This window comes from Polypterus senegalus, chromosome 3 (genome assembly GCF_016835505.1).
Source record: "Polypterus senegalus isolate Bchr_013 chromosome 3, ASM1683550v1, whole genome shotgun sequence".
Lineage (NCBI taxonomy): Eukaryota > Metazoa > Chordata > Cladistia > Polypteriformes > Polypteridae > Polypterus > Polypterus senegalus.
The window spans coordinates 231,736,449-231,751,330 of NC_053156.1; the positions used below are offsets into that span (position 1 = coordinate 231,736,449).

The 14,882-nt window shown below is 36.0% G+C and overlaps 1 protein-coding gene across 1 annotated transcript in view; it reads left to right on the top strand.

Annotated features, from left to right (window-relative positions):
* Positions 1-480: 480 nt before the first annotated feature.
* The window catches only part of LOC120525965 (plakophilin-1), a 70,557-nt gene continuing 56,155 nt past the window's right edge, over positions 481-14,882 (top strand). Inside the window, exon 1 of the mRNA XM_039748720.1 lies at positions 481-776. Coding sequence (XP_039604654.1) covers positions 584-776 — 193 coding nt within the window. The 5' untranslated portion in view covers positions 481-583. The remainder of the gene's footprint in view (positions 777-14,882) is intronic.

Below are 14,882 nucleotides of genomic sequence, written 5' to 3' on the forward strand. Positions count from 1 at the left end.
TGTCCAATTTAGACTATAATTATTATTTAAAGCAGACTAAATGTTTATCATGCATCTTACAAACAGAATGTTACGACTACATGCACTCCATGTATGTGGATGCTGAACCCTCTAGAATTCCTTGTCTTTTAAAATTTAGATGACACTTCACTCAAATCATCCCTTTACAGTATACAACACGTGCTGATTGCAGCTGTGAATAAGCAAACTGATACTCTCTGGTAGACGTGCTTGAATCAATATGAATTATGTTCATTTCTGTGATACAATTTTCACAAATACCCTCGACCCAAAAATGTGCAAAATATTTGCAGTGTTTGAAACTACAGTAGCGGCACATGCTAATCCATGTCACATTTGTACACCGGTTAACCTGTCCGTCCGGTAGCGCTTCTTATCAACGTTTCAAATCAAAACACACACCCTGCACTAGCGACTTTGGGCGTGGGATGGGCAAGTCCATATTCACAAAGGTGTGGTCTGTCTGAGGTGTCTACGGTAGCTGGGGCTCCAAGGAAGACTGCTGGAGCGTGCAGCGGCGGCGGGCATCTGTTGAAGCCGACAATTTATCGCCAGACACACAATGTCCACCCAGCACCTTAAGACGGCAACGGCCGGGGATTTGTTTAACACCTCCGAAAACACTTCCCTAGCGATTCCCTCAGAAAGGCAAGGAAAGACCGATACTACCCGACAGCAGCGCGTCTTGGAGCAAGTCAACACGATCAAAAGGAAAAAGTCAAAGTATGGGACCATCGCACAGAGCACCATCAAAAGTAAGGGACTTTGCTCTCTTTCTCTAGAATGAGTGGTGTTTGAGGGGGGAATGAGTGTTGATTTGTTCGTAAAGCTGCACCAAACACTTCTGAGAAGTGAAATGCTGAGGAGTTAGGGGACGTTAAAGCGCCCCATCACGTAAATACTCACGACCATATAAAATTACCGATTATAACTGGTCCTCCTTTGTACAATCTAAGGAATTATCCACTCAAGGGAGAGTCTCGATCGCAAGTTCAGAATCGTTTCATGCGCAAAAATGGTTAAAAAGAGACTGCGACATACGGTAGAAAATAGTTTAGGCTCCACATGCTAACAGTATTGTAAATCGTGCACTACCGCCAGTTAATACAAATGGATAAACCAAGTAGTGGGTAAGTTTCCTTTAATTTTTGCAAAACTGCTTTCATCTTGAAATATGCTTGTTTTAATTTTAACTGTTGGACGGACAGAAGTCGGCCTTTATTATCTAGATAATGTGTTCGTAGTTAGTTGTACCAATAATGGCAACTGAATAGTAAATAAAAAAAAAAAAAACTTTCATTGGTAACATCAGAAATGAAATTCTAACAATTTAATACCCAACTTGCTAACTAATGTATTGTTAGATGATCATTCTTTTACCCAACACAGGTGACAAAAGCTACAATCTTTATGATGTTATTTCCTGGACTATTTCATATTACTGTTCTAGCCCAAAGGGCCCACCAGACAAACATTACACAAAAATGAATGGTATTAAGATGAAATCTGACTTCACTAATCCATCTATATTGTAGTCAATTTAATAAACCAATTATACCACCATAGGATTACATCTTTGGGTACTAGGTAGGAACTAACCCTGGATAGGACGCAATTCGAAAGCAAGGTACATCCAAGTGTATTCACACAATTCACAATATTCTTACTGGGCAAAATTAGTGTAGTCAGCTAAGTGGAGAACCACATCTTAAAACATGAGGGAGGCCTGAGTATCCCGAGACCATGTGGACAATCCATACATGCCCGGAATTGAAATTAGAACCCAGGTGCTGAAACACAGTAAACAACTGCGCTACGTGCCTTCCTGTTTAGCAGATGCAATAACATTGCACACCACGTGGTAATCATGTGACGATGCCATGTATTTATAAAAAGCACACTACACACTCATAAGTTATTTTAATATTTTGAGGATATGTTAGTATTACATACTTTGCAATATGTTTGTGCTTTCACATTAAACTATTGATAAGTGTTGGAAAAAATATACTATGCTGTATAAGTGATTGGCAGATGCCAAAAACATACAGAAATCAGTATGTAATGTTAAATCCTGAAGTCAGTAATATTAAAAAAAATGTAAACAGAATTATAAAGGAAATAACCCTAAGCCTGCTGCAGCACAGATCCACCATCCTGGCATCAAATCCTATACAGTACATGCTCAGTGTCTGTTTAGAGTTTGCTCCTTGTCTGTTAAGGCTTTTCTCTCACATTTTCAAAGGCATGCATGCTATGTTATTTGATGATTCCAAATAAATCCAGTTTGAGTGTGAATGTGTTTGCGTGCTTAATTAGGCCCTGTGATGGACTGGTATCTGCGTAACCAGGGTTAGTTTCCTATCTTAAACTTTCAGAAACATGAATATGAGAATGTAATGCATACCGATATACAAGTTTTAAAACCTTAATTATGAATCATAAACATTTCAGAAACAAATGACTTCTTCTCTATATACTGTACATACCTTAGTAGATAGTGTCAAATACTAAACAGATTCCAGTATCATGGAAAATGGTGGTTGTTTATAAACAGACTAAGTAACTACTGTGTAATGCTAAATTAAACCTAAACACATTTTGCAACAAGGTAGGCTCAGAAATTATTACCAGATATTAACAACGCGGAAACTAATGCCAACACTAACATACCCAGAAATTTGAATTGGGTACCAAGACTCTGAAATGAAAGGTTTAGAATCCAGAGTTAAAAGCAGTATTAAAAATTCAGAAATCTATATTAAATAATAAGTGGACACAAAAGCTGTTATTAAATAATAAACCAGTATGCATACACTGATGGATTAAACCTGTTTCTCTAAATTATATTCTCAGTGAGTGAAACCAGTATTAAAACCAATGTTAGTTTTTTAGCTTGTAATAAGACCTGGAAACTAGCACAATCAAACTTAGAAACTTGGATGAAATTTTCAAAAAATAAAAAAGTGAAAACCAGTGTCTAATTCAAAACAGATTATGTCAAATTCTACATAGATTTGAAAACCATCAGCTAATTCTAAGCATAAAGACTAAAACACTATCCAACAGTAAACAGAATTAAAATCAGGCTCAAGAGCAAATGTTTAAATAAGAGCATACTGTACATAGTATCTAGCGGTTAATGCTAAAAAGGATTTAAAATAACATTACAAAGAATTGGAATCAAATAGTTAATTCTTTAAGGCAATAATCCTTGCATAATGTAAAATACTGCCTGAAACCAGCACAAAATCTAAAAATCTAAATATGAAAGCTGGAAATCAGTAACTGTAGCTCAGCATACATTGTTATCATTCAATTTATCTAACACATTAGACATTTGGCAGCAAGTGAGTAATACTATTCTACTTCAGAAATAAGAGACTCAGCCGAAACAAATCGGTGAGTCAGTAGTAACAGACTTAAAAAACAGGTGGCAATGAGAAGAATGTCTGATTTAAGAACATTAGAATATTTCGTATTAAAGCAACATTCATATAATTAATTTTTATTTATTTTTCTGACATTAACATGTTTTCTGATAAATTTTTATTTAGTCATGAAGCTTTGAAAAACTATGAGGTTTTGTTGTTGGTACAGGCTTTGATTGGCTCTTTTTGATGATAGTACAAATGTGAAAAAAAAACAACTGTTGTGGATCACTTTAATTTTTGTTTATAAATTACAATGCAAGTAAACCTTGTCTTATTCAAAGGTACAGTATTTTCAACTGTCTGTCTTATATGTGTGTAAACTTTCAGAACATGACAGGCTATCCCTCCCACATGCAATATAACAAAAGAATAGATGACCTTGTTGACTCTTTAACATATGCACTGGTAACTTAAACTATTTATTGTTTTTATGACTGTGAGCCATCTTATGAGTCATGAGGTGTAACTATGTAAAGTGATATATAAAATGTCACAGAATATATGAGTTTACAAGTGTCTGAAGCAAGTGTATGCATATTCCCAACAGCTTTGCTTACTTAAATGCAAAACAGCTGCACAAGGATATACTGATCAGTAAGGAAAAGGTGGAGGTAACAACTACATTTATAGCTGTGAGGCCAGACAAAGAGAGTGATTATTATACTTCGACTAGAAAGAGGAAAATCCTGTGCCTCTATCATCGCTACATGGTTTGCGTGTCCAAAGTTGGGCAGGACATTTCATGTCAAAAATAATTTAATGTATGTGGTTATAAAGAAGGAAATAATTTTATGACTTATTTTTTGTTAGTATAGCAAATGAATAGCATATTATGCATTTCGACATCTATTCAAACGTTTGCTAGTTTAACAGCTTATAATTTTAATAAAGAATACATTCATTTTTTCATGTGTTTGTATTCATTTTTAAGTGATTCCACCAATGCCTAGAACAATTGCCGAGGACAGATAACCACTCCGAAGCAATCAGACTAAATATGGCTTTGTACTGAATAATACAGATGCGGTGCAAACTACTCATTTGACTAACATAAGCAAGTCTATGCAAGCAAGCATCTCAAGAAAACAGATGTTCTGTGAATCAGATCATGTGCTTTCATCTTTACTTTTCACCAGTGTATCTTTCTCTGATGCTCTTTGCAGCTTCAGAAACAAACCAGAATTTTGTCATGTCTGCTAGTAGATCATGCCAATATAATAATACTGCAAAAAGGGAAGGGCATCCTCAGCCTTAACCTCCAGGAGAATTTACTCAACACTTTGGCTTGCAAAACAAAGTTCTCCCTCTGCTTGTACCATTATTTAGATTCCTCTAATGCTCCAACCAAGGTTGTGTATACTCTCATTGTATTGTGGGGAACAAGCTCTAAAAGTGTCAGGACTGCTAGGGTTCTGTCTGATTACACCTGAACTTCATGTCACATGCAGGACTGGTTACCAAATCCAAGTATAGAAAGGTGTTAAATATAGTGGATGTTCCAAAGAAGCAAAGGTGTTTGACTGTACGACCAAAATATTAATAGTTCGGTCATGACTACATACATATATTATGGCACCAAACAACTCATCTAAGCTAGTACTTTAAGTTCAGAATTAAGTGTTATACAGTGTGTTAATAATAGAGTAGCTTGAGATTTTGTTTATTTTTTTACAGTGAAATCTAAATCATGCAGTTGGCCATTTATTGTCTAATACATACTCATTGTAAGACACTGAATATATATCACTTGACCTGCTGCTCAATTTTGAAATACATGAAACAATACCCTGTTTATTTGTAACATGTTAGATTTTTGGGTGACAGCCTCAGCTAATTAAACTTATCTAAATTAAACTATCAGTACTAGCAATACATTGGTTAGTACTGCTGCTTTATGAATTTATTGCCTCTAATTCAAATCCTCATACCTGGATGGGTTTTTGTCTGGGTAGTCCACCTTTCTTCTGACTTCCCCAGAAATGTAGGTGTTAGGTTGACTGACAATTCTAAATTGTCCCTTTGTGTCTTAGGGATCCCCATAAAGGACTGGTGCCACATCCAGTTATCCCCTGCTTTGTGTCAGATTCTGCTGACACAGGCTCCGATCTCATTCAACCCTGAAACAGATTAAATGACCTGGAAAATGTTATACTGCTGGATAACATAGCACCATGATTAGGCAATGTCTCAAGAGCCTAGACACAAATACTGGCCTGTCTATTGTTATTGTTGGTGTAGTGTGCAGTTTTTATGTTGTCCTCGTGATTGCATAATGTAGGTCAACTGGGAACTTGAAATTGTAAGAAAGAAGGATAGCATTTCCTCCTATCACATGCAGGATTGGTTTCCTCATTCAGCTTCTTTTGTCAGGTTATGTTATGAATCCCCACAACCCAGAAATGAATTGAGTGATTTCAAAATTGATGGACTGCTAGAATAACACTGTTACTTAAGGTGTATTTGATTTTTGTCTTAGCACTACCATAATTTGTTGCTTTGCATTTGTTTAAATTCACATCATCCAGCTATCAGGCTAGTTTGTCTTAGCTTTTAGTCAATAAGCTTTTCTTGAGCCAAAAGTGAGCATGGCACTATTTTCAATGTTTTGGGACTGTATTTATAATTTAGGAGTACAAGAAGACCATTTTGTTCATAAAAGTTACAAAATTATAAACTTCAATCTTATGTACTAGAAATAAAAAACAATGTTTTGTTTTATGTATCTTTTAACAAATGTAGCAATGACCACATTCTCTTTTCTAATAATGATTTACAAAGTATATTCTTTTTACTTTGCAAAATGTAAGCAGTTTTGATTCACATGCAAATACTGTAGGGAACAACATTATAGTAAAAACAGTTTCATGTTTAAAACTGGCAATGATTTTTCATTCAAACCTCAGGTTATATTTACTTCAGAATTCAAAACAAGACAACAAATAGTGCAATGTGTGAAAGTGTTCTGTAATTCATGCTTGTTTTAACTGCAAGGATGCCACAACTCTAATACACATGTACTGATAAACAAATATTGTGCTGTTTGGTTTGAATTAGACAAGTTAAAACACACCTGCTTGAGAACTGAGACAATAAACATGGCTTATGCTTCTGAACAATATATTCAATTAACTGCAGGTCGATCTTTAGTATGAACTGTTGTATTGTAAATGTTTCAGTTTATGTGCACGTCTTCAAACATCGTTCAGTAGGCAGGCGATATTTTTTAAACAGATATGAATAATACTCCTCTCTCCATTAGAAGACACGGCAAATTAATACTTTCTATATAACAACCACCAATCAATACTACAAGTTCATTCTGGTATCATCTTGCACACAGAGAGCAAGGGAATAAAGCCGAATTTTAAAAGAAACAAATGGGAGATGAAAACAAAGAAAAGGAGAAGGCTAACTAGTACTCAGAGAATAACAGGAGGTGTAAACACAGCAAGTAAGAATGGAAAAATTGAAAATCAGCTAAAAATATGTAAAACCAAATGGAGGCCAAGAAACAAGGCAAAAGTTCCTAACACTAAAATCTTCTTGAAACACCATTTAGCATGCTATACTCTAACCAGTGAAACATGCCCTATGCCAGTGGTTCTCAAACTGTGGGGCGGGCCCACCTAGGGGGGCGCGAAGTAACAAAAAGGTGGGTGCGAAGATGTGAAAAAAAAAGAAAACAAGAATCAAAAATATGAAAATATATCTATTGAAATCAAAACAAATTAACTTAAACTACATTCTGATACTAGAAAAATAAATATAGAGTTAGATAAATGTCGATACAAGTTAAGTAGGCATAATAAAGTATGTATCTATGATATTTCATTAATTAAAAAAGAGCAAATTGGTATTAGTGGGCTCCTTTCAAAAAAGCGTTAGGGGGGCGTGATTAAAACTGTTATGAAAACTCGGGTCGCAAATACTTAAAGGTTGAGAAATGCTGCCCTACGCTACTAAAATGAAATGCAAAAAAAAAACAGGTAAGATTAGGAGCTGCTGATACTTCTTATGGTTTCTAAACTGTTGCTTGTTTCAGTTCCTCTAGAAATTATAATGACATATGATTATATGAAGCAAGTAGAACTTCTCAGTTTTGGCAACATTTTCTTTTAACCATTACAAAATACATGTTGACATTGCTAATATAACTTTACTAAGTAGTGGACTACTTGCTGTGCATTTCTCATTCTCACATTCTGTATCCTGGACTTTTCTTGCATGCCTATGAACCATCATGTTTGCCTGCTTCTCAATTACTCTATATTTGGGATTACTTCTTGGTTGTCTATGTTCTTGAGCATCTTATTTTCTTATTTTTTTTGTTCTTCAGCACTTACTTGCTTTCTGAGGGGCGTTCTTGACAGGTAGCATATGTTGCTGCTCTTCTTTTGGCCATTGTGGTGGTTATCACTTGGTTTATCAATCACTCTGCAGTGAAAGCATGACCACAGGTCACTTGGCCTTTCTTTATTTATGAGAAATAAAGTTTAATGTTCAATGATCAGTAAACACAATACTTACATCTGATTATGAATTCTGAGCAGGTTTCTGCTACCTCATTTTTTTTAATATTTCCTGATCATAATAGGTTATATTCAGGACTGCTTCTTGCTTGCTTATGTGTTTCAGCATCCTGTCTTTTTACTAATTCTTGTTGTTTGTCATGTAATTGGCTTCTGTGGTTTGCTTGATGCTCTGCAGTTGTCACGCTTCTTTTTTTTTTCTGCCTTTATGGTTGTTATCACTTTGTTTTACCATTACTTTGCTGTTAAAACATGACCACATGTCACTCTGCCAAGGTTGCCAATGCCTAAAAGTTTTTAAATTTTTTGGAACAAATCGGGTCATAATATTTAGATAAAGATGTGCACAAATAGCAGAGTTCCAAAAGTAGAATACCAGCCATCTTTTAAAGTGTGACTGGCACGTGATGTTATAGAAATAAAGAACATGTTGAAAGTGATTGTAAAAAAATAATCACAGGAATATGACATGCTAACATCTCCATTGGAATGGAATAGTCTTTACAGTACCTGTATGTAAATTTCACCTGAGAGATACTGCAGGAAAACACTCAGCAGAAGATTTTGCAGTATAACCAATTGTGCTGTACAATAATATAGAATCAAGTACTGTACTTTAACTTATTTAAAATTTATTATTTACACAAATTCTGTAAAATGAATAGGAAGTTGGGTCAAATGAAGTATACAAGCTGCATAGATTTATTGGTACAGGAGTGTCCTAATGCCTCAGTCATTGTCTATCTTTACAGATCTACATTCTTAAAAAAATGATTATGTGATGGCACCTTACTAGGTTGCGTGGGTCATTGTAAAACCATTGCTAAACAAAGGAAAGGGTTCTTCACATATGAAATTAGTTATTTGGGCTTTGAAAATGTTCTTAATATGTGGACAAAATAGGAATCATTAATGTATAGTAGGCTACCTAGGAGGATACAAAAAGATCAAGAACATCCAAACTTAGCCTGTGTCATTATATACAGCAAGAGTCTTTTTAAACTCAGGAACCTACTGGTGTTTTAAAAATTGTTATCATGTATGCATGATTATTTATGGAGTTTCTTACAGATCTAAATAAACAAAGGGTGTTTCTGGAAGCTTCGAGTGGAGTGTTCTTTTGGGATATAAAAATGGTTCCTCTATGGCATTGCATGGAATGAAGCACTTTGACACCTTTATTTTTTAGAGTTTAGGTATGCGTGTGTTTATTTCTTTCCCTTCATCATCCAACATATGCTCAGGTGCATTAAACTCACTTTTATTTTTGTTTATAAATTTCTTTGAGTGTTTGTGTATGTGCCTATGTGCCTGTGCCTCCATGTGTGCATACATGTATATTTAAATTAAGTATGTGTCTCAAAATCTACTTGTGCAAATATTTTGCAATTCAGTAGGCCCCATGACTAAACGGAGCAGACTGCAAAAATTACCATTGAGTAAAACATTTCCTATAGTAGATATTGCTGAACATAAGTACTGTACCAACCAGAACAAAAGCCTTGAGCCTATAACAGGACAAACATGATGCAAAACATACTGTATGTGAGTTTTTTTGGACACTGTCGTTGTACATAGACCTCAGTGCTTAGGGCAGATACATCCATCCATTATCCAACCCGCTATATCCTAACTAGGGTCAGGGGGGTCTGCTGGAGCCAATCCCAGCCAACACAGGAAATAAACCGCAGGGTGTGCACACACACACACCCCAAACACACACTAGGGACAATTTGGAATCGCCAATGCACCTAACCTGCATGTCTTTGGACTGTGGTTAGGAAACTGGAGTACCCGGAGGAAACCCACGCAGACACTGGGAGAACATGCAAACTCCACGCAGGAAGTTTGTGAACCCGGGTCTCCTAACTGCGAGGTAGCAGCGCTACCCACTGTGCCACCGTGCTGCCTAGGGCAGATACAGTATTTTGGAAATTGGATGTTGTAATTTGTTGTATCTTTGCTGGGATGGGGTCTTTTAGGAGTGCCACATAATGCGTAAGTTTCCAATGAAAACTGTAATTTTAGAACATGAAAATCAATTTTGATTTTCCACAAACCTCACACACAGACACCCATAGACACACCATACTAAAATCAGTTTTTTCTTGGCTATTGTAGAATCAGAATCTGAACTTAATTCAAAAGTGAATTTTTGACCTCATTACGATACTTTCATTTACATAGAAGTAAAAAATAATATTAGTTCCCATAAAACCAAAACAAAATAAAGTCTAGAGGTAAAAAAAATCTAAATTCATGGCACATTCAAATGTGCTGTGTTTGATGCTTGACTTTGTCAAATTTTCATTAAGTTTGGATTTGGATCATAGTCCAGATAGTTTTTTTAATATTACTGCTACTTATTTATTGGTTAAACATTTAGTATCTTAAACCAGAATATACCATGTGCAGGCTTATGCAACTTGTCAGAACCTTTGCACTATTTTTGAGTATTTTCAGCCAATACAGTATATGGAAGTAACTTGAGATTCACACATATTTTGCTAAAGGATAAAACTTCATAATAAATACAAATAGGATAAGTAAGGAAGCCATAAGGAATGCTTGTAATACCATAAGAAAGAGCAAACACATGGCCTAACATCAAGAAAAATAAACTCTAAAATCTATTCTGCTTCCAATTTAGATAATCTTCACATCCAATATTATGAGCTTACAGTGTCAAAAATTACATTGAGATCAAGTAGGGTAAATATAAGGAGCCAAATATCTAAACTACTTAGCCACACAGTTTTTTCATTAATTTGTTGATATGGACATGAATATTTTTGCATCTATAATACATTGAAGTAATTGGCATTAAACTATGCATTTTTACATTTTGTTAATAAGAAAGACTCACATACTCTGGCTTTTCTGTCGTCTCTGAACAGCACACTGTCTAAAGCAGTGGATATAAAATGGCAAAGAGGACCATAGGATATTCTATTACAACTTGCAAACTCAATTTGCATCCTCTAAAATCAGCACATACAAGATTTGGTGCATCTCAGATTCTTAGTAAAATACAAATAGCATCATAAACATGAGAAAAAAGGTGGATCAGCAGAGCTCACCAGTTTCTCACAGTCCTTGATTTGATTCCTAAATATGATGGCTTCTGTTTATACATTTGATGCTTTCCTTTGTGATAAAAACATGCTGTTAGGCCATTTGCCAGCTCAAACCACACATTGAGCTTGTATTTGTGATTGCATCTGTGTGTGCTACAATAGACTTTTCCTTTAATTAATTTCTTTCTTGCTCCTTTTGGCACCCATTTTAAGGACAATAAAAAATCAAAGTTATGAAAAGAATTCATATTCAGTTTAAACACATATCTGAGTAAACTTTTAACAATGATTTATAATTAGTAGCTTTTATTTGTTTGTGGTGCTGTTGCTACACTGTGCTTAACTAATTTTCTCTTATATTTATAGCTATTTGGTTTTGTTTAATGCTAAAAAATAAAAGCATTAAGTTGTAAGATACTAATAATCATTATTTATAATGGTTCTGTGAAATAGGAAGTGGGCTCACGTAAGATCTTCAGACCATCAATGGAGTTTTGATAGAGCTGGCTTTCAAGAGAGCTTGTACTCTAGCTTTCTGCTGTGCTATGTCCTTTTTAGTCTGATATGCATACAGAAGTGCCACAAGCCATTTCAGTCAAAGCCAGCACCTGACTAACACTTAGCTTTCATGCATATCAACAAGCTCTTCCCACAAACAATGGAAAATATTTGGCACATAAATTATGCAGATTAAACCTTTGGGACATATACTTGAATATCTTAACATTGTTCATTTCATCTCTCAAGCAAGTCTCACCTTGCCACATTTTTTCATAATTATTAGATAATACAGAGCAAGGATTGATGTGTTAAATGTTTTAGAGGGGTTGTAACAAGTTTAAGAGATATAAAAAAAGTAGTATTAGAAAGCAACTAGATTGCATCTTCATCTAAAGAGATCATTAAGTCACAATTGTATGGTCACAAGCATCATTTTATTAGAGGATCGATTACAGTATAATAAATAACAAATGACAAGCACATTTTCTAACTAGCTGCAAAACATTTTAATCAAAGCATAATGGTTAGAATTACAAATGGTTAAAATTGAAATAGGTCTTTTTTATAAATTAATTTTTCTTATTCAGGTCAATGTCCATCAATTACTGTGATAAAACATCTTTTGTCATATATTAAAGTCACTTTCATCTCTGTATTTTGGGCAAAGGGCACTGTTGAACAAAATGTAGTAAGTAATAAAGTTGCCCTAATAATTTAATATATTGATAACATATTTATAGCAAACTCAACTTATTCATCATATTGAGATTTTCCCAATTTTCCATGATATGCTTATGCTATATGATTGTGAGACATGGATGCTATCCAGTGACCTGAGTCGAAGACTGGACTCCTTCAGTACTGTTTCTCTTCGGAGAATCCTTGGGTACCACTGGTTTGACTTTGTGTCGAATGAGCAGCTGCTCCCAGAGTCCTAAAAGGCATGTTACCTGCAATGTGAAGAGCGTCAGTTATGACACTATGATGTGGCGCGATTCCCCGAGGGTGATCCAGCTGACAGGATCTTCACTGTTGAAGACCTGAGAGACTGGACTAGGCCAAGGAGACACCAATGTAATACCTGGCTGTAGCAGGAGATGGTCACTTCCCGGGGGTTACCAACCAGGATCCTGAGATGCTTCGTCGTATGGTGTGTGCGGCAATTTGCTGTATCAGTGCATTCTCCCTGACCTGTTTAATGCAATTACCTATGTAGGACAATATTTATTTTAGAAGTATGTGAAGTTTTCTTTGTGCCACTAGCATGTTTCAAGGTAGCTTGGTGAGAGCCTTTGACCCTGTGTGCTCATGTGCTCATCTTTTCAATTCCACCTTTCAAGCAACATGTTGGTTGATTTTTTTATGATGCAGTTTAAAGTTTGTGTGCCCGTATATCTTGCTATTTTGGTATAACTGTCATCAATATTATAATCACCAATGGCCAATGGATGTAAGTAGAGGTGTGGGTAATCTTGCTAAGCTAGACTTATAATATGACTGGAGACAATCAGTGAATTTTGTTTAAAACTTGATGAGAACAATTTGACAGCTAACAGAGTGCCACATTTATAAACTAATCCAACACCTCATAAAGCTGTCACTCAAAGAAGGGCTGGTAAATTTGAACAGCAAAGAGCAATGGTGCTCTCATTAAACTGGTTTGACAAAGAGCCTGTTTCTGATTACAACGAACTGTCTACTGCCAAAACATCTCCTAAAAAGAACCCAATTAAGCATATAAATTTGTGTCACAAGTGCAGAGACCACATTGCATAAACATAACCTGTACCATCAGATTATACACTGTGTGATGGATGGCCGGCTGTACCCGGCCAGGGTGCCCAAAGAGTGGAAGGCAGCAACTTTGGGACACTGCTTCCCCCAGCACGCTAGATGGCAGCTTCCCTCTAGCATAATGGTGTCCCGGATTCCTGCAGAGCATCATGGAATTTGAAGTTCTGTATCACAGCCCTAATGGGTACTACGGACACCGCCAGGGATGCTATGAGAAAACCTCAGGAATCTTATTTTCTACATAGCCCAAAAGTACTAGAAGGTCACTGGAATGGTAGCCCCGAAGTACATCTTGGCTGAAGAAAAATTTAAGTTCTATATTCGACCTGGAAGTGCTGACAAGTCACTTGATTGAAATGACAGAAGTACTTCCAGGGCACTATTTTAAAGGGCTGCTGTGAACCCAGCAGGGAGCCAGAGTTGGGTGGAGGTAGACAAAGCTTGCTGGGAGGTGTGAAGGAGAGATTTAAGATTATTGTGCTTGGTATTCATTGATTTGTTGTGGTTGTGGTGCTTAGGGCACTGTTCAGAGAAGAAATGGCATTAAAAATACTTCTCATTGCTTTTACCCTGTGTCCTGTGTGTCTGTCTGTTGCATGTAAGGGGCAACAGCAAGCCCTAATGTCCACAACTGGCATTTGAAGACATCAATGCACTAGTGAAAAAGTGAATGACATGTCGCAGGTACTGTGTGTGCATTCTGTTGTTTAGTTAAGATAATAGTGTTGGAGTCAATGTAAGGTTGAAAGAATTAGCAGCTATGTTCGTGAAAATTTGAACTGCAAAATATGCATCCAAAGTAAACAATGTGTCACACCCTACTTTAAAAGAGCTGATAATGAAGAGCCATGGGTGATACAGATTTCAATACTCAAAACACCCCAAGCAACTTATCTGCCTAACCACAACAGTAAAAGCATGGGCAATGCTACACAACATTACCCTTCTGACTGAACTTCTAAACGAATAACTGAAAGAAGTTGACATCACTGTCGAATTGGAAATATAAATGTGCCATTCCAGAATATAACTGCAGCGTTTTAACACATCGTATATATACATATATATATATATATATATATATATAGACTACAATGGGTATCTAAACTCTTTTTGCTGTTGGTATGCAATGTAGTAATGCAATATTCAAAATGACAGACAGATATCGTAGCAGACAGAAGCACTTCTCTAACAATTACAACCAAGAAGCTGCAGTGGTCTACTTGTGTGCGTGTGTGTGTGTGTGTGTATGTCTTCTCTGTCGCAGTGCACACATTACAATGTACAATTTAATCATTAGCTTCAGTTACTTTGTGGAACTACTACTACTGAATTGATAACAGCAATTTTAGCTTTTTTATGTTCTCTCAGCTTCATGTCTTTTGTTCGTTTTCTTTTAATCTCTCTTGAATCCCCAGCAGTTTAAAGTGCCCAGACTGGAGGAATTGGGGGCGTGTGTTTTAGGAAGAATTCCTGTGGGCCTAGCATTTGTATGGGAAGATTTCGCCAGTATTCACTACAGACTT